The 17945-nt window shown below is 55.9% G+C and overlaps 1 protein-coding gene across 5 annotated transcripts in view; it reads left to right on the top strand.

Annotated features, from left to right (window-relative positions):
- The window catches only part of KAZN (kazrin, periplakin interacting protein), a 41415-nt gene continuing 23470 nt past the window's right edge, over nucleotides 1-17945 (top strand). For 3 of the 5 annotated variants that reach the window (XM_083375484.1, XM_083375483.1, XM_083375485.1), the window contains exons 1-4: nucleotides 1-45; nucleotides 531-660; nucleotides 1356-1516; nucleotides 11852-12065. In XM_083375484.1, the coding sequence (XP_083231610.1) occupies nucleotides 579-660; nucleotides 1356-1516; nucleotides 11852-12065 (457 nt within the window). In that variant the 5' untranslated portion in view covers nucleotides 1-45; nucleotides 531-578. Of the gene's footprint in view, nucleotides 46-257; nucleotides 661-1355; nucleotides 1517-11851; nucleotides 12066-17945 lie in introns of those variants that run through there. The other 2 variants (XM_083375486.1, XM_083375488.1) reach the window with 2 other exon arrangements.

Genomic DNA, 17945 nt, shown 5'->3' with positions numbered 1-17945 from the left:
AGCTTGAAAGGGGGACCGACTGAGAGGACCAGAGAGATGCATTAGGTAAGCAGGGGCCGGAAGGGGGAGGGGGAGGCTTCCCCCCCCTTTTATATCAGACTCCATCCCAAACTGTCAGCCACCATCACCATCCTGATGAGCATCGTTCGGTCTCCGCAAGGATTCCTAAAACCACTTCCTGGGAACCAGTCCCAGGAGGACGCTGGCCGGCTTCCTGATGCTGTTGGATGGGAGGGGGGGTTGCTGGCTCTGCCAGAGGAGCCCTGGAAGAGTGCGAAAGCCAAAGAGGGGAAGGGTCCTGCAAGGCTTCCTCACGAAAGAAGAGTTGGTCCCCCGACGGGGGAAATTGCCAAGTTTTCCCAGGAAGGAAAAGTGTTTGATTGGGTCATCCGGGAGCATCTGAAATTGACCCCGGGTCTGAGGAAGACACGTCTCCGGGGCTTGGGAGGTCTCTCACTATCAGGTCAGAGGTGAGATTGCCTCCCCTTGCCCCCCGAGGTGGTTGATCTCTGGCCCATTTGCTTCCCCAGAGGAGGAGGAGTCCCCCCCACAACTGAGCTGGGAGACCTGCCAAAGCCATGGAGGCCTCCTCTGTGGACACCACCAGTCCGGTCACCTTCTCGCAGGTCTTTGGTCACCAGTGTCAACTTCTGGAGGCAGGTGAGAGGAGTTGGGGGTAGGGGGGGCTTCTCCTGCTGCAGAGCCCAGGGAAAGGAATGAGTTCTCCAAGAGGAGCATCACGGAAGTCCCAGGTTTGACAGCCGGTGATGGAGGAAATGCTGGCTCAGAGGTGGAGGTGGGCCAAGCAAAACATTACCCAGGAAAACAGGGCAGAGATGAACGACACCCACAAACACTCTTGTCGGTCGCTTTTGAAGCCAGTGTTGTTCTGGGCAGCCTTCTTCTGCTATAGTTCTTCAGGGCGGACCCTCTTGCTTCTCTAGGGCAGACAGAGTCCTCCAGCCCCAGGGCGCCTTTGGCCACCTTCACCCCAGGTCCCCTCCGAAAGATGCCGGAAAGCATCAGTCTGAAATTCTCCCTGAGGGGCAGCACCCTTTCTGGGCCCACGTGATGGGCCTCCTGCCTAAAGGGCCGCGCCAGGGGACCTCACTGGCCACGCCGGAGCCCCTCGGCGGCCTCGGAGGCTGCAGAGGCCGGACAGTCCGAGGCTGGCCTCCCTCCTCCCGCAGGAGCGCTTGGCTGGGGCACCCGCGCGCAGGCGCCCAGGGTGCCCTTGCCGGAGGGGTTAGGGTTAGGGTGCGGGATACGGAGGCTTCTGCTGGGTTCCCTCCCCCCAGCTGCCGCTCGCTGGAGGTGACCCCTCTTTCCCCCCTTCTTTCCTTCCTTCTCCTCAGCCCTGCAGTCGCTCCGCACGCTGAATGACCAGATCTCGGACTTCCTTGTCCACAAGGCCCGGGCGCTGGAGGAGGACGAGCAGCGGGCCTTCCTGCCCGGCGAGAGCAGCACCCTGCGGCGGTCCATGTCCCTCATGACCCAGCTCCTGATGGACGCACAGGTAAGCCCCCTCCCCTCCGCGGGACTGGTGGATCTCGTAAGAGGCTCCCCCCTCCCCCCCCAGCGCGCGGGGTTCACTCACCCTGCCAAGTCCAGGTCTCTGAATAAGCCACAATCAGCTTGCTTCTCACGACACGCTAAACCATGGTTTTGAAACCAGACTGGCTGGGTTCACACACGGCTGAGCGGAAGCCAAGTGCGGGCCCTGATGGCCCAGTCCGAAGGGCGCCATAGGCCGCCCCTCCTTTCCGTTTGGGAAATCCTCCGCAGAGACGGGACTCCAGCTGTCCTGCCTCTCCCTTCCGCGGGCATCTTCCGTGAGTGGCCGAATCAGCCGTGCCTTTACCTGCTCTCCAGTGTGGCCTTTGACGTTTGAAAGCCACCTTTCCGCCGGAGCAGAGAGGGGCTGTAAAAGGCAGCTGTTCTTCTCTTCCCCTTGGTTTTAGCAGGTCCTCAGGTGGGACCAGGTGAATCTGCTTCCGGTCTAGATCCATTGCCTGCCCTGAACCGAGGCACGGCGGGGGTGGGGTGGGGCGGTGGAGGCTCATGGGAAGATCCAAGCTGCCTTCTTTCTACCGCTTTCGATGCAGCAAGCGCAGGTGGGAGGCCCTTCTCGGCACAGGCCACCGAGCTGGGTTCCCGGACGGGGATGCTGGTCTTGGGACGCAAGGTTGACCCCACGGGAACCCTCCGATTGTTGCGGTTTAACTTTGGCATGGTTTGTAGTTTTGTTCAGCCCTGGTTGGCCCATGTGCTGCTGGAAAGGAGGAGATCTGTTTTCTTGGTCTACAAGCATGGGGCGTTGTGAGCTCTAGCCACTAGCTTCGGAAGGGAAGGGAATGGCCGTGTTCTCATCTGCGGCCGATAAAGCGCAGCTTCCTTTCCCGTTAAACTTCCTGGCCCGGTTGTTGTACCTGGCAGCCTGAGGGCAGGGGGAGAGCAGTTTCCCGGGAAAGAGATCTCTTCGCTCCTCCTCAGCTGAAGGAAACAAAAACGGGACCACCCAGCGTCCCTCTGCGCTGGCTGAGATGTTTCCAAATTTGTCTCCCGGGATTTGGGGACCACGGTCCCTTCTTTCCAAAGTGGGGCCCACCTGCACAGGGATCGTCCCTTTGGCTCGATTTGTTCTACACCTGAATGTTTTTCTTCTGGAGCGCAGAAGGAGAAAATAGAATCTGGGAATGTGATATACCAGGCAGATTTTCCTGAAGATGCCTGAAAACATGAAATGTTTCGGGTTTGAAGCCACGAGGTTAATAAACATCAGCACGTGGCCACAACTTGTGAATTACAGTCCTCAATTTTCACAGTTGGCCATCAAGATCTAATTAAGGCCACTAGAATAAATCACAGTGTTTGGAGAGTGATTACCTTGATTAATTTCTCAGAGACATTTGCCACCTTAATTTTTGAAAAAAGAGGGAATATCAAGTCCTGTGATTTTTCAGATAGAAAAGACTCGGTGAGGATAGCGGCGTCTAGTTCCAGTGAAACTTTCCGACTGTTTCATTTCTTTTTAATAAAGGAAGCAAAGAAAATTGCGGCACCAAAGGGGGTGATTTATCTGTGAATTTGGGGGGAGATCCTTGCAGTGAAAGGTCGGTCAGGCTGCGTGACCCACGGCTTCCTTGAAAGTAGTTTCTAGGTAGCTTTACGTAAGATTTTGGATTAACATTTTGCTGAAATATACTTCTGTGTTGTTAATCATTCAGTTTAATGCAAAAAAAAATTGCAACAAAAGCTGAAATTTCAATGACCTCCTCAGAGATGAGTTTAAAAAACCCACTTCAGCTAGTCCAGCATTCTGAAAATTATATGTATACAGCATATGGACGGTATACCGTGTGTTTGTGTGTGTGTGTGTGTGTTAAAAATATCTGCACAGCAATGCAAATATTTATAAAAGCCGTGTACATAAACGCATTATGGCATACATTAGAAGGATATATTTGCATAACTGGGATGGATAAAGACAAAAAATTGCAGCCCCAAATAGACACAGGTTGGACATTGTACTTAAAAATTAGTTTCTAAAAGTTTTGAATCCTTTTTTTCAAAATGGCCACCCGTGTGGGGGTTCCCACTGAGCGAGTAGCCGAAAGAAAGGCAGAGGGTTGTGGGTGGCACCCGTTTCCTCGACCCAAAGGGTTAGCTGATGGGCAGCCACACTGCTACTGGGTGAGGGATCCAGCTGGTTTGCAGGCCTCACCTTGAGATCCAGCCTCATGGATGCAGCCTTTGGGCGTCCCACTCCTTCTCCACTCCTTGAGAATGTCTGCCTGAGCTTCTGGAGAACTCGGGCTGGAGCCAATGTGGGGGCCGCCGGGTCTGATGGAAGGAGGCTGCCCTCCTACCAGACCCTCAAGAGATCATGGCTGTAGGTGGCTCTCAGAGCGAGAACCCACCTGCCCTCGGGATCCATAGCCCCCTCCCCACTTTTAAAAAACGGAGCCGGTTGCTTCTGTGAGCCCAGGAGAGAGAGAGCAAGGAGGCTTTGCCACAGCCCTAGGCGGGCTGGGCTTTCCGGAAAGGCCCCTTTCTCTGGCTGGAGAGGAGGGGGTGTCTGGCTTGCTATTCCTGCGCCAGCCACATTTCACACCTCACGTCCCACCCGTGGTGTGTGCGTGTGTGTGTGTGTGTGTGTGTGTGTGTGTGTGTGTGTGAGAGAGAGAGAGAGAGAGAGATTTTGTTTAATTTCCTTTTCTCTGCTTTCCATTGTCCTAGGCACAGGATAGTAGGCATCCTCCAGGCAAGGTCAGATTTTAAAATTTTACTTGTACACCATAATGTGAACGATGATGATGATGAGTAGTTCAAAAGCCCAGAAAAAGGAAAAGGGGGGGGAGGAGGAAAATCTATCCTGTGTGTTGTCATAACAACAAACGATGATTTGAAATGCAAATTCGGCCTCTTCAGGCTGTGTTTCCCAGATGACAGAGCAGTAAAAAAAATGGAGAGAAATGTTTGGCGGAGGTTGGGCCTCTGAAAATGGGCACGAGGCTGAAGGTTCATTATTTATTCCGTGTGGGAATTATGGCCCCTTAAGCAAAACGGATCCAGCTGTTGCTGGACGGAGCGGTGGATGCTTTGAAACCTGCCTTACGAGGAGGGCCAAGGACCTGGGTGGATGCCCGCCCAAAGCAGAGGCCTCCTCCTCTGAATCTTCTCTGGGGGAAACGTGTCTGGGGAGGGGGGGCTGTCCTCGGCCTGCTGTCCGTGGTCCTGGAACCAGCGGGGGGGGGGATTCCCAAGGCTGGCGGCTTCATCTCTCCTGCTCACCTGCTCTGCTCCCCGTGGCTGCCTCTTCTCCACCTGACCGGGTCCCTGGCGCTGGGCTTCAGGTTGCTTCTCAAGAGGCAGATTCTGCGCTTAGGTGAAGAAAAGCAAAAGAGGCCTGCCGAGCAGGAGAGCAGGCCTGGGCCTCCATCGCATGCCAACTCTTTTGGCGGTGGGTGGGCTTTATTAAGCAGGGATGGTGTATTAGCGAGAATGTCCTCTTACAAACAAACAGTATCATATTTATATTTCAGAGATATACAAATATTTGCAAACCACATGGTCTAAATTATCAGGAGGCTCAAGAGCCTGTTTTAATCCCGATTAATTTAATCCCAATAAATAAGTCTCTATTTAATCCCATAAATAAATAAATTGATTAAAAGAGTTTTATTGTAACCAAGCACGCTGTAAAACCTGTGGTGGGCTTGGTTTAGGAGTGGTTTACTTGCACCGTGGTTTAGATTCAGTGCAATTCTGAGTTTCTGTTGCTGGAGACCAGAACAAAAATGGTTTTATTCTCTATTTTTGATTCTTTTAATTATTAAAGGTGCCGGTATAAGCAGAGGGGACAGAGGGAAGCCATCCAGGCTTCTTGGTATACTTAGAGGATTGTCAGTAGCATTGAAGGGAGGCAGGACGGATGTGTGTGTGTGTGATCTATTTGTCTACATTACAGAAATCTTCCCATTAGCTGACGGGCCAGGGGAAGGGGGGGGCTACTTAGCAGCTCCATTTGTTCTGCATTAGATTGCGTTTCAGGCAGCGTTTATTTGCTCATTCCTGCCTTCCAGTTTTCCCAAATTCATGCTTAATTAGTACACGTGCTAAAGCCCGCTAATTCCACCCTGGCAGTTTTTGCAGCCTTCCAACCGTGGTTAGAGAGGTGGTTTTGTGATGCTCTCCTGCCAGCCCCAGTTCCTGCAGGGAGGGGCAGAAAAGGCCGTCCTGGCACTCCGCCTGCCTCCTTCAGGAATTGGTTTGGAAAGGGACGGCCGGAGGGGTCCAAAGTGGAGGGTGCTGGACGAAGCAGGGCTTGGTTCCTGGGGCATCTCGGCCAGGCAAGTAGAAATAGGTGGTGGTCATTTTCTTCCAAAATGCGAAAGCCCTGAGGCTAAAGAAATCGACCAAATCCGGCGCTGTTTTCCCAAGGCCTCGGTGCACTAAAAGTGCCTCCTTCCATCGCCCGGGGGAGGCCGTTGGATTGCCCCCCCTCCCTCCCTGTCAGTCTTGTCAAGGGTGTCTTCAGCTGGGACGTTCAAAAGGGAGGGGCCTCTTTTTCCAGCTTCGTTGTTTGATAAATAATGCAAGAGGTCCATCCTGGGGGGAACCCGGAGCCAGGAATTGGCCCCAGTGCCTTCTGCTGCCAGGCCAAATGCCCACGCGCCCCGGTGGGTGCACCCCAACTCCTGCGCCTGTGCCGGCCCGGTGGGAGCCGGCACTGGGCTCTTCCGGGGCCAGGAGGTGGGCCCCTCTGCATGCTGCCTGGGGCTGGGGGGTGGCAGCCAGCAGCTCTTGGGCCGAGGGGAGGGGGCTCCGGCAGAAGCAGATGGAAACCAACACTCATTTCTATGGAAACGCCAGAGAGGAGAAGGCGAGGGGGGGGGCTTTGCTTGGCTGTTAGGCCTTTCAGGGTTTGTGTTTGTGTGTGTGTGTGTGTGTGTGTGTGTGTGTGTGTGTGTGAGAGAGAGAGAGAGAGAGAGAGAGAGAGAGAGAGAGAGAGAGAGAGAGAGAGAGAGAGAGAGGAGCTTCCAAGCTGGCTGAGAAGCTTCAGACGGAGAGGTTGGGCCCTGTGGAAGGTGAGCTGCAGGTGCAACAGGACGTCTGAATGCCAGCACGGCTTATTTGCTGTGGCCGTGGCAGGAGACCAAACAAGCTAAGTCCTGACCAGGGTTCACAAACATGCCAGGCTCCATCCGGGCAGGGTGTCGCCTGACAAACCCGCAGAGGGTGCTGGCTGGAGAAAAGCCCCCGGCAACCTCCGTGTGCCCAGGAACTGACCGGTCATAGAAGCCGGCGTGGACTCTTGGTGGGATTAAGAGAGGGGGGCACGACGGGGCAGGCGAGGTTGCAGGCGAGGTTGCTAGACAGAGAGGGATGAATGAAAATGGCTCTTTGGCCCCTCCTGAGGAACAAAGGCACTGGCCTGGCTAAAGGAAACTGCTTGCCTGGGGGCCACAGCTACCCCCATCCTGGCCGGGGGCTGGCAGGACTGGGGTCACTCCTGCAGGGGGAAAGAGAAGCCCCCCCCCTCCAGCGCTCCTCAAGAGATGGGAAAATGGCCGTTGTCAGGGTAACCGCAGGTATCTCTTCAGCCCCCGCTGCACAGGAAGATGAGGAGGAGGCGAGGGGCAGCCCCACCGGCAGGGGAGGATGGGCTAATGGACACCTGACGCACCTGGGGCTCCATCCCCTCCCACCCCCAGGACAACCTGAGGGAGATCTCCAGGTTACCCCCCCCCCCCGTAGATAGGGCCCGCAACTTGGGAGTCCTGCTAGACTCACAGCTTTCTTTTGAAGATCATTTAGTAACTGTGACCAGGGGGGCTTTTGCCCAGGTTCGCCTGGTGCGCCAGTTGCGACCCTATCTAGACCGGGATGCCTTGCGTACGGTCACTCATGCGCTCGTGACCTCTCGGTTAGACTACTGCAACGCTCTCTACATGGGGCTGCCCTTGAGGACCACTCGGAGGCTCCAACTGGTGCAGAATGCAGCCGCGAGAGTCGTGTTGGGAGTCTCCCGATACTCCCATGTTACACCTTTGCTCCGTGAGCTGCATTGGCTTCCAGTTGTCTTCCGGGTGAGATTCAAGGTGCTGGTAATGACCTTTAAAGCCCTACATGGCATGGGTCCGGAGTACCTTAGGGAGCACCTGCGGCCGGCGTCAACTTCCCTCCGCCCAGTGCGCTCCCACAGAGAGGGCCTCTTCAGGGTGCCACCGGTCAGAAAATGCCCTCTGGTGGCCCCCAGGGGGAAGGCCTTCTCTGTGGGTGCGCCAGATTTGTGGAACCGCTTACCGGTTGAGCTCCGGATGGCGCCCGACCTTCGCTCCTTCCGACGTGATCTAAAGACCTACTTGTTTGAACAAGCCGGCCTGGTCTGATGGGTTTGGGTTTTATTATTGTTTTTAACGTATTGTATTTATTGTTGTATTGTATTGGGCATTATGTTTAATCTTTTCTTAATTTTTGTATTTTTGTATTTTAGTATTTATTGCCCTGTTCACCTCCCTGAGTCCTTCGGGAGAAGGGCGGTATACAAATAAAATTATTATTATTATTATTATTATTATTACCCAGACAGAGTTTTTTGGGGGGGAGGGCTGGTCATTGGCTCCCCCAAGTCTTGGCCATGAGACTGGATGCTGGCAAGACTGCACCAGGAGGGGAGGGCACCCCAAACCCAGCCCTCTGTGGCCGAACGTTTGAGCCTGGCTCCAGGTGGGTCCTCGGCGAACCCACCTTGGCTGACAGCAGCCCCACATGAGAGAGGCTGGGGAGGGATTGGGCCGCCTCCTCCTCTGACTGGGGGTGCAACACACCTCACCCCCCACAGACACCAAAGAGCCCCTTTCTGGGTCACCCATAACATTTAAGCACAAGGGAGCCGAGCAGCACGAGAGAGGCAGAGAGGTGCAGGACTGGCCCCGAAGCAGGCCGGAGGCTCCTCGGAGGCCAGACAGCCCTGTCACAGCTCCGCTCTTCGGGAAGAGGACAGCGCTGGCAATTCGGAGGCTTCAGCAGAGAAGCCGGGTAAGAGGCGTGCCAGGTGGCGCTCTGTCCATCTTTGCAAGGTGTGGGGAGAAGGGCAACCCGCCCCCTGCCAACTACCTGCCAGGAATACCGACCTGATTTATCGTTGGCATTTTAAGCAATTGGCCGATTGATAAATTGCTTCTAAAAGCATCTCCTACTTATTGCCCACAGAGGGAAAGCCGATTCTGCCTCCTGCCAGTCACACCCACCTGGTCTCGCCCATGCCTGGCATCCTGATGCAAGAGGTGCCCAGGCAGAGTCATGACTGGAAATTCCCCACGTTCACTTCGCCTCCAATGATTCAAACCGGCCCTTCTTGGCCTTTAGATTCCGTGTGCTTCCTTTCGTGCACCGGAGCAAAACTTAATAATACGAGGCAAAAATGAAAAAAAAAGCCCCACGGCACCAAATGACGATTTATGGAATCATTAAGATTTTATGGAATAAACATGAATAAATCTGGCCCAAGGAGGCTGGTGGGAGGGAGGGGAGACCGCTTTGGTAGCAATTGGGGGGTGGTGGGTGACAATGGCCCGGCATTGCGTCTGACACGGGCGGAAATGCCAAAGGGGAGGTGGGGAGGCTGTACCCCAGCCGCCCCCGCCTGGAAGCCAGCAGCTGCTGCGGTTACGAATGGTCGTGGGGCAGGAGACCACTCAGTGAGCCAGGCTGCATTGTTCCCAAGAAACCTCTTTTTTTCTCTGAGGCCCCTTGCCCTTTTAAAAATTATGGAGGACCCCCCCCATAACCTTTCATTTTTGAAATTATTAAAATAGAGACGTTTTGCTGCCACAACAGCCTCTCAGGATTGTTTGACTGCGTTTTAGTGTTGTATTATTTTTCAGCCTTAATTCTGACAAGTCGTTTTGGCCAGGGTGGCCTCCCTGGCAGGCCAGAGCCATGAGAGCAGCTGAGTGATGCCACCTTTCTTGGATACAAATCTCCCCTCCCCCAAGACTCCCTCAGATTGGCCCCACCCAGAGAAAGGGGAGGGGGCAAGTGGGCAAGTTTTCCCCTACCACTGAAACTAGGGGTCGGATTAAGGCACTTATCCTGGTGCCCACCAGCTTCTTCTCCGTGGCCGTTGAGGGCAGCTCCCTTCAGTGGGGAGATGTGGGACAAAACCTGAACTTGTTGTATTTTCATTTAATCTCAATGTAAGCTTAATTGAAATGGAATTAGCCAGCTAACGTGATGCATTTGATAATTTTCACTCTTGTATCCCGTTAAGCACGGCCCTTTGAGGCATCCTTGCGAGGGTTGCACCCACTCACTCAGGAGAGAGGGTCCTAGGGACCCCCAGCCAATGAGCAAAGGGGGGGTAGGGCTCACGGCACCCAACGTGCTGGAAGCCCGAGAGAAAACGGAGTCGAGAGATGTGCCCTCCTTGCAGTGCGTTGCGTGATGTGCACCGTCTCCACCGGCTGCGACAGGTTGTCATTTGGACACCGCGTATCGCAGGAACAGACTTTCCTTGCACAACTTTTTGTGTTGGTTCCAGGCTGCATTTGCACAAGGGCTCATAACTTACAAAAAGCCCCAACCTTTGCGCATCGGTGGGTCTTTCCAGATCGGGTTAAGCCTGTTGTGTGAATACTGCCACGCTGTGTTTTTCAGACTGACGTTTAGTGCTAGTATGAAACCAGACTTGGCGTAGCTCTTCCTCAGGCGTCCGAGAGCTGCACCATCCTAGGCTGAATCGAGCCTGTTGTGGTTTATCCAAACCGAGGTGAGAATTGGTGAGCTTCCTTGCTTGAGACTCTCAGAAAATTCAGATCAGGGTTACGTTTAACTGGGTCTCACGTGATGCTGGTTGATGGCATCAAGAGTATTTCTGTGGTAGCCCTTCTAAGCGGGGGGGGGGCATTTTCTTCCCCCTGCAAGCAGACCCCCTTAAAGGCCAGGGGTTGTGTGAAGAGGAGGGGAGAACGCTTTGCAGCAGCAGCACCAGCTGTTCCTTGAGGACTAGCACCTTCCCGGCCAGCTGTGGCTCTCCCTCTGCCAGCCTCTGGCCCCAGGCAGGAAACCCTCTGCCAGCTACCTGGCGCCTTGGCATCTTGCTGCCAAACCTTGAGTTGCCCTTTGCTAGCTGGCCACTACAAATGCCAGGCGCTTATGGTATGAATTATTAGGATTAATTATGTGGGGATTAAGATGGTTGGCATTCAAAGGCGGCTTTCAGTTACCCAGCCTGCAAAAACTTTGGGGTGTGGGTCAAGTTGAGTGCGGGGGGAGGCGTCTCTCATGCCGGGCCAGAGTGGCGATGGATGGTTCAGGTGGGAAAACTAACCAGCTTATGGGGGTGGGGGTGTTGCATTCCTTAATTTAGATTTTGCCCAATTTGCGCAACATTCAGAAACCGTAATTCAGTGAACTGTAACTGCAAGCTTTGAATGTTGTACTTTGTGTGATGTGTGAACCCAGGCAGGCACAATAGGTGAGGAATTGTGGCTTGTGGAATGGATTCTGCTCCGAGGGGAGAGGGGGTGAATTTGAGGGGGAAGGGGTCCGGCGTGGGGGGGGAGGTGCAGATTCTGGGTCACGTGATCACCATTTGTGACCTTCCCAGCCAGCTTCCAACAAGCAGTCAACAGAAGAAACGAGGTTCACTTAACGACTGCATGATTCACTTAACAACCATGGGAAAAAAGCTCCTAAAATCAGAGACGGCTCACTCAGCCTTGCTTAGCAGTGGCGATTCTGCCGCTGATTCTGTGGTCATATGTAGAGGACTCCCTGTCCTGCCTCTGAAACCGGAGACCCATCGTCCGCGGCTCCCTTAAGAGAATTCTGGACACAGAATTGTTGGTTTAGCGTGTGGTGTGAACTGCCAGCCTCGCAAGCGGCGCTTTGTGGCTCAACGGGGGGGGGGGGAACTCAGCCAAGCGGAGCTCGTCAGCGCCCCGGGGACCGGCGGGATGCGCTCAGGGAGGCCCGACCAGAACAGGCACCCCGGGAATTCACGGGGCCGCCAGCCGCCATTGGTCTCCGGGCGGGAGGGGCCGCAGGGGCTTCGCTACGGGCAGCCGGGAGGGGGGGGCGGCCGGAGGCGGGGCCTCTGCGGGGCGGGGCGAGCGGCTCCTCCTCCTCCAACACTTCCCCCCTCCCGCCGCGCTTCCTCTCCCGCCCCGGCCGCGCTTCTACCAGCCGCGCCGCCGGCCTCGGGTGCAGCCCCAGCCGGCGGGCGGGCGTCGCGGCCCCGGGAGCGGCGGGCGGGCCGGCGGGCGGGCGGAGACGGCGGGGCCGGGCGCGCCATGCGGCGGCGGCTGCAGCGGCTGAGCCTGCCGCCTTCTCCCCCGCGCAGGCCAAGATCGCCGGCATGATGGAGGGGAACCAGCAGCTGGCGCTGCGCATCGACGGAGCGCTCCAGGCGGCCGGGCAGGAGGTGAGCGCCCTGCGAGCAGAGCTGGGCGCCGCCAGCCGCAGACTGGCCGAGCTCAGCGCCGACGGGCCCCCCGGCGCCGCCGACATGGCCGCGGGCGGAGGCGGCCCGGACCCCGCGCAGCCCAGCCTGCAAGGTAAGCGACGGCCTCCGGAGGGGACGGGGCGGGGGGCTGCTCTGCGCCGCGCTCTCGGGAGGCGCTCCGGGGCTTCCCTGCACCGGCCGCCGGCGAGCCGACCCGGAATCCGGCCGGGGCTCCGCTGGCGGGCCGCTTGGCCCAGCGCTCTTCCGGCCGGCCGCGGGCTGACCGGGCGGAGCCGGGGGAGCGCTGCCTGCCGGCCTCCTTTCGGGCCGGCGGCTCTTCCCCGCCGACCGAGCCGTGTGCCGAGGGGGGGGGGCGCTGGCTCCGCCGGGCCGGTTGGCGAGACCCCGCCGGGGCCGCTGCTGGAGCTCGGCTGTGCCGGCAGAGCGGCCGGGGCTCCGAGCGTGCAGATCGGGCGTGCGGTGGCCGCGCCGGGCGGGGGGGGGCGCGTCGGAGGGAGAACCAGGAGCCCCCGGGGGTGGCGGGAATTGTGCAGAGAAGGGTTGGAGAGATGACGTTATGGGGCGCGAGGCTCTCGGGCTACTTACTGCCCCCTCCCCAAATGCCGGTGCTGTGACATTGACCGGCGTGCACAGGAAGTGGCGGGGGGTGAAGGATCTCCCCCCCCCCCGCCGCCCATGAATAGTCCTTGCTTGGAACCGAATTCAAAGATGTGTCCCTCCGTTGTTTATCTTTCTAGTAACAAGTCTGACTCTGCTCAGGAAATCACGTCTTCCTGGGATTTGTGGCGGGGGGGGGGGACTTGGCAGATGGAGCCATGAAGCCGCCTCTGCTGGGGCTTCCGGGGAAAGCGTTTTGTTGGCAGGCAGCCTTGTAAAAAATGTGTGTGGGATTTGTGCCCACGGCGGGCAAACGTTAACCAAGGAAATGGTTGTGGAGCTAAGGGAGGGGGGAAGAAGAGGCTGAGTCCCCCCTGGCACAAGATGGGGGCTGGGGAACCATTGGAGCAGCCTCCTCCGGAGAACCGGCTCTCTGCGGGGGGGGGGGGAAGGTGAGAGATTTCCCCAGCGCAGCTGAACGGGGCTTGGGGGGAGCACAACCTGGGGACCCGGCATTTTCAATCCTTCCTGAGCTCTCCTCTGTGACCTGCAAGGGGCGCCTGTGGGAAGGAGGTGGTGGGGCCGGCCAGGCGTGGCCTTCAGGAGCTCCAGTCCCTCCACCCAGCCTGTGGGGCGCAGCTGGTTGGAGGGCAGGGGTGTCATCAGGCCCTGCAGGGGTCTCGGACTTTCCCCCTGGGATTGCCAGCGGCCTTGGAGGGAAGGAGCCTGATGCCACCTTTGCCAAAATGGGCACCTGTCTCTTCCTCTTCCGAGCCCTATGAAGGGTGGCCGGAGGGGGCTTTGCCACCAGGAAGCCCCCTCCCCATTGACCTCCATCATTTGCTGCAAAAAAGGCTGTTCGCACTTTTGCCGTTTGCTCCTTTGAACCTTTGTTTCATGGTCTGCTCAGAAACAGATAGGCTGCCTTCCGAGGGAGGGGCGCTCACATTTCCCCACCGCTTTTCTGAAGGGAAAAGAGAGTCAGGAAAGGTGTCACATGTGCCCCCCCCAGGCAGAGACGCCTGGCCAAAGGCCGAGGTTGGAGAGGGGTTCAGGCCCCCTTGGGAGTTACGTGCAAGACCTACACCTTGCCGAATCTTAGTTGCCTCATAGTTTGGGGGCCAGAACTGACCAGGAGGAGGCCTAGAAGCCCACTCTTCTAGCCCTGCGAGGTAGGACGGGCTCCATTATTCTAGTCTTCCAGCTCTTCTTTTTCCTCGCATCTTTCCATTCGGTGTAAGCAAAGCAGGGAAGCGGTTTTGTCAACCTCTTGCCAGGGAGAAGGGAAGCTTTTTTGGGGGGGTTGGTTCTCGGGAATAATCAGGTGGCCAAGAATATCCCACCAGTCGGTACACCGCCATCGCCACCACCCACCCGGAATCACAGCCTTCCCTTCCGCTGAATCCGAAGGGAAGCCTCTTCCTCCACACCAGCCCCAGCGATGGAGGGGGCGCATCCTGCCCCTGAAGAAGTTTCTGCTGTGCATGGAAGGAGGGAGGAAAGGAAGGGCTGGTGGCTGGGGGGGGGGTGTCTCCTGGCCCCCTCCCCCTCCTGGGGCCCAGTAATATGCCTTCCCTGGCGGGGGCTGCCCTACACCCCTTCTTGCCCTTCCTTGGCGAGCCGGGCTTCCCTGGTCGGTGGCTGGCACGGGCACCCCGGGGCAGCCTGACTTCGGGTCCTGTGCTCGGCTGCCCTCTGGCTTGTGAGGAGTGGGCTTGGCCTGCTGTGTGACTCTGGCCTGGGCGCCAGGGCCTCCGCAAGCCCCTGAAGGGAGGCGACCGTCAGCTGGGTCTGCGGAGTTGCCCTGGACGCTGGGGACAGGCCGGGCCTTGAATTGCAGCTGGGGCCTGGCGGTTTGGGGTCTCTGTCAGCTGCACAGAGGCTCTTTCCAGGCCAGTCGCCGCTGGTCTCAGGTGGCCCAGCTGAGCTCTTGACCACTCCTGGCTGGAGAAGTGAGCCTGCAGCAGCCACAAGCAGCTGCCCTTTTCCATCCACGTGACGGCCACCTGGTGAAATAGGTTGGCCTAAAAACTAGAAGAAGAACTAGGAAATTAATTCTAGTTGATCCAATGTTATCATCACGTAATTGGTGTTCTCTTATTTCGTCACTGTCAGTATGGCTAGAAGGCTTGTACTGCCCTTCCCATTTTATGGCTCCTGTTCGTATTGTGCCCAGATTATGGCTGCTTTGTGGCAGCTGGACCAGGAGAAACTGTTGCCGTGATTGGCTTTTTTTTTGACCGGGGGGGGGGGGTAGAACGTCTTGGCGTTGGCATCCTGTGTCTCCGAGAGAGCTTGGCACTCTGGCGTAACGACTCCGCTAACAAGATATTTTGAAGGGGTAAACACAGCCTGTTAATTAAATTTGCAGGCCGTGATTAAATTGGAAGCGGTTGTAAATGTGGGGAGGGGAAGTTCAACAGGGAGAGGTCATCTGTCAGGCCAGGGAGCCTGGCCGTGGTTGATCCTGCAAATTCCTTCTTTGCCCAGACGGGAATCGCTCGCTGGGGGATGATGGGATCTGTAGTCTATATTTGCACTGAGATATTTGGCTGTGTGTGTGTGATGCATCAATACAGGACTCAGCTGTTCCCATGGGACAGACCTTGATTTCAGCTTCATTTTGCTGCTCCTGGCTTGATTCATAGGCCAGCCTCCATTTGCTTCTTAATGCTGATCTGGTTGCCTTGAAAAACCACCCTGCAGAGTCGTTTCTTCCAGAAGGGAAAACTTCTGTGTATCAAAATGTGAAAAAGCTAATAGCTTTTTTGTTCTAATCTAAAACTGCTTCCCTTTTTTGAAGCGTAATAGAAACCTGGCAGGCCAGATTGTAATTAAACGGGCGTGTGTCTTCTCTCTCTTAAGCAGAGGAAGCATTTATCTCTTCTGAGGAGACACCCCACTAAAAGGGAAGGGTGCGCGGAAAAGATACCACCCGGTGATTTATTTCCTTTGAGGAGGCTGAACTAAAATCACCAACATGCATTTGAAAAAGAAATGGGGGGTGGCATGGGAAAAAAAGACACATTTTGTATTTAGATCCATTCAGTTGCTAAATCTGACAGATTTCCTTTGGGATGCACTGGATCTCCTCTCCTCTTTTTCTCATATTAATCCCCCCCCACCTGAGGAAGAGGCTTCTCGTCCTGAAGCATCATTCTAGGGGGATTCCAGTAAAGATCCGTCTCAGCAGCGGTAGGTTCCTTTTGAGAGGGGGGAGGCAAATCCATTTGCTTTAGGCAGCGGCTACAAATGGCAGAGGCAGAAGCGACTCCCACAGGTGGGTCAGGCTGGGCTTTGGGGGTGGGGGCTATAGGCAGTGAGATTCCTAGCCCCCTTCCTTTGCCTGTTCAGTCCCAGGAGGAGCAGCGGTAAGACGGGAAGGGAGACTCGAGATCTGAAACGGTCCAGTCATTTGGCCGCAGGATCAGAAAAGGCCCTCTTTCCCTCTCACTCCGGTCTCTTGTCCGGGTACCGAGTCTCGTGCCATGGACGTTGGAGCAGGGAGGGCGCCCCAGTTGGCAAGGGCGCTGTGGGGGGCAGCCGGCTGGGGCAGCTCTTCGTGGTTTTCCCAGCCAGGCTGAAGCACGTGGGACCCTTGGGGAGAAGGCGTCCAGCAGGTCATGGAAACTTGCAAGGAGGACGTGGACGTCCTTGATCCGTGGCCAGAAGCTGGGAACTGAGCCAGCCCTGTTTGTGCTTCAGGACGTGGCTGGCCCACAGCAGCCCTAAGGGGGCTTCCTGTTGCAGCTGCCCTGGAGCTCCGGCCGGCGGTTCCAGAGGCCTGGGGGGTCTGTGGGTGGTAGTGACCGAGGGGGAAGCAGAGGAAGGGAACCCCCACCTCAGGGACTTAACCTTCCTGGGCTTTTCCAAGACCACCTTCAGAGGGTCCCTCCGAAGGGGGGAGCTGGGGGGAGAGATCAACCTTTTCGGATCCCCACCTGGACCAGCTCGGCCATCGTGAGGATCTGGGATCTGAACCCAAAATGGCTGCACACAATCTTGAGGTCCTGCCAAAAGTGCAGTATAATGTGAAAGTTAATAAACAGCATCTGGTGCAAAGTCGCTCTTTGGATTTGGCAGGACTTGTATTAAACCCGGCCTCGAATAAAAGATTTGCATAATATTTATCCACCTATATAAAACGGGGGGCCACTAAAGTGAAGGCGGATGAGGTGATAGTTTGAAGAGGCCAAGTGGATGCCTGGTGCCTTTATTGGAGGTGCAAAGTCAGCACTCTTGCTGTGCCTTCTGTAAACCTTGTGTGTTGTGATGGACCAGCAGCCTGGTCTGCCTCTTGAAAGAGCCCTCCTCCCCTTTCACAGTTTGGCTGGCCTGGGTAGGAATCCTTTTGCCTCCCCCCCCCACTTTTGGGCCTCAGCCCCACTCGTGGGAAGGGCAGAGTTCCACTTCCTGTTTGCAAGGCCTGCCAGGCTCTGGGGACCACGAGTGTCTTTGCGAGATAAGAGGCAGAAAGGGAATCTTTGATCTCTGCGAAGGACCAGTTGGGGAAGTGGACCAGTCGGCTGGGGGACCCTGGGAGTTGGGGTCTACGCACGGGGAAAGTTTCTGAGGTTGAGAAACACCCCAGTAAAGGGCACATTTCCATTGTAAAAAAAAATACCTGCCCGTTTGGACTTCTGAGTCCAAACAGAACAGAACAGAACAGGGAAGGGGAGGAAGAATACGATCTCTTCATTGGTGATGTGTCAGAAAGGGAGTTAACTCCTAGATATCAAATTCCTCATTCTTTCCTCCTAGTCAAGGCCAAATGGAATCTTTATGAGGCGTGGTCCATGGTGATTTCCTTGATTTTTGTAAAGTACTGATAGGAAGGGCAACCATCTTAAACTTTTAAAGAGAAATTGTGCTTATTATTATTGAGCATATAAGAATCTATGTCGGGTAAAGCCTGCCTGCCTATCTACCGTATCCCTCCCTCCCTCTTAGCCATCTCTTACATTTTTCCCAGGCTGTACAGAATCCTTTCTCCTTTAGGATTCCATTTCCCTGGAGTCCCTTGCAGCCTCTCCTCTTTGGGCATGGGGGGGTTTGAGCCGAAAGGAGAGACTTTCAGGGCCCAGCCGTCTTCCCTGCTTGGCAGGATCCTCCATGTGAAGGTGTGAACCATGCTTTGAAGGTCCAGTTTTGGGGGTTTCCTTTGTGTGTGTGTGTACACACACTCATGCATGCTAAATCCTGTTTCACGATTAAAGAAGGCCAAGGAATCCTGAGGCCATATGCTTTTATTTTTAGCTTACCCCAAAGTCTGAGTTCTCTGAACAGATTGCAAAGTTGTTTCAATCTGTTTATTTATTTATTTGCTCGCTTGTTATATCACATTTGCTAGGGCCCTGTCCGACTGCATAACAAC

This window comes from Vipera ursinii (genome assembly GCF_947247035.1).
Source record: "Vipera ursinii genome assembly, chromosome: 17".
NCBI lineage: Eukaryota > Metazoa > Chordata > Lepidosauria > Squamata > Viperidae > Vipera > Vipera ursinii.
This window is presented reverse-complemented; position numbering and strand designations above follow the sequence as displayed.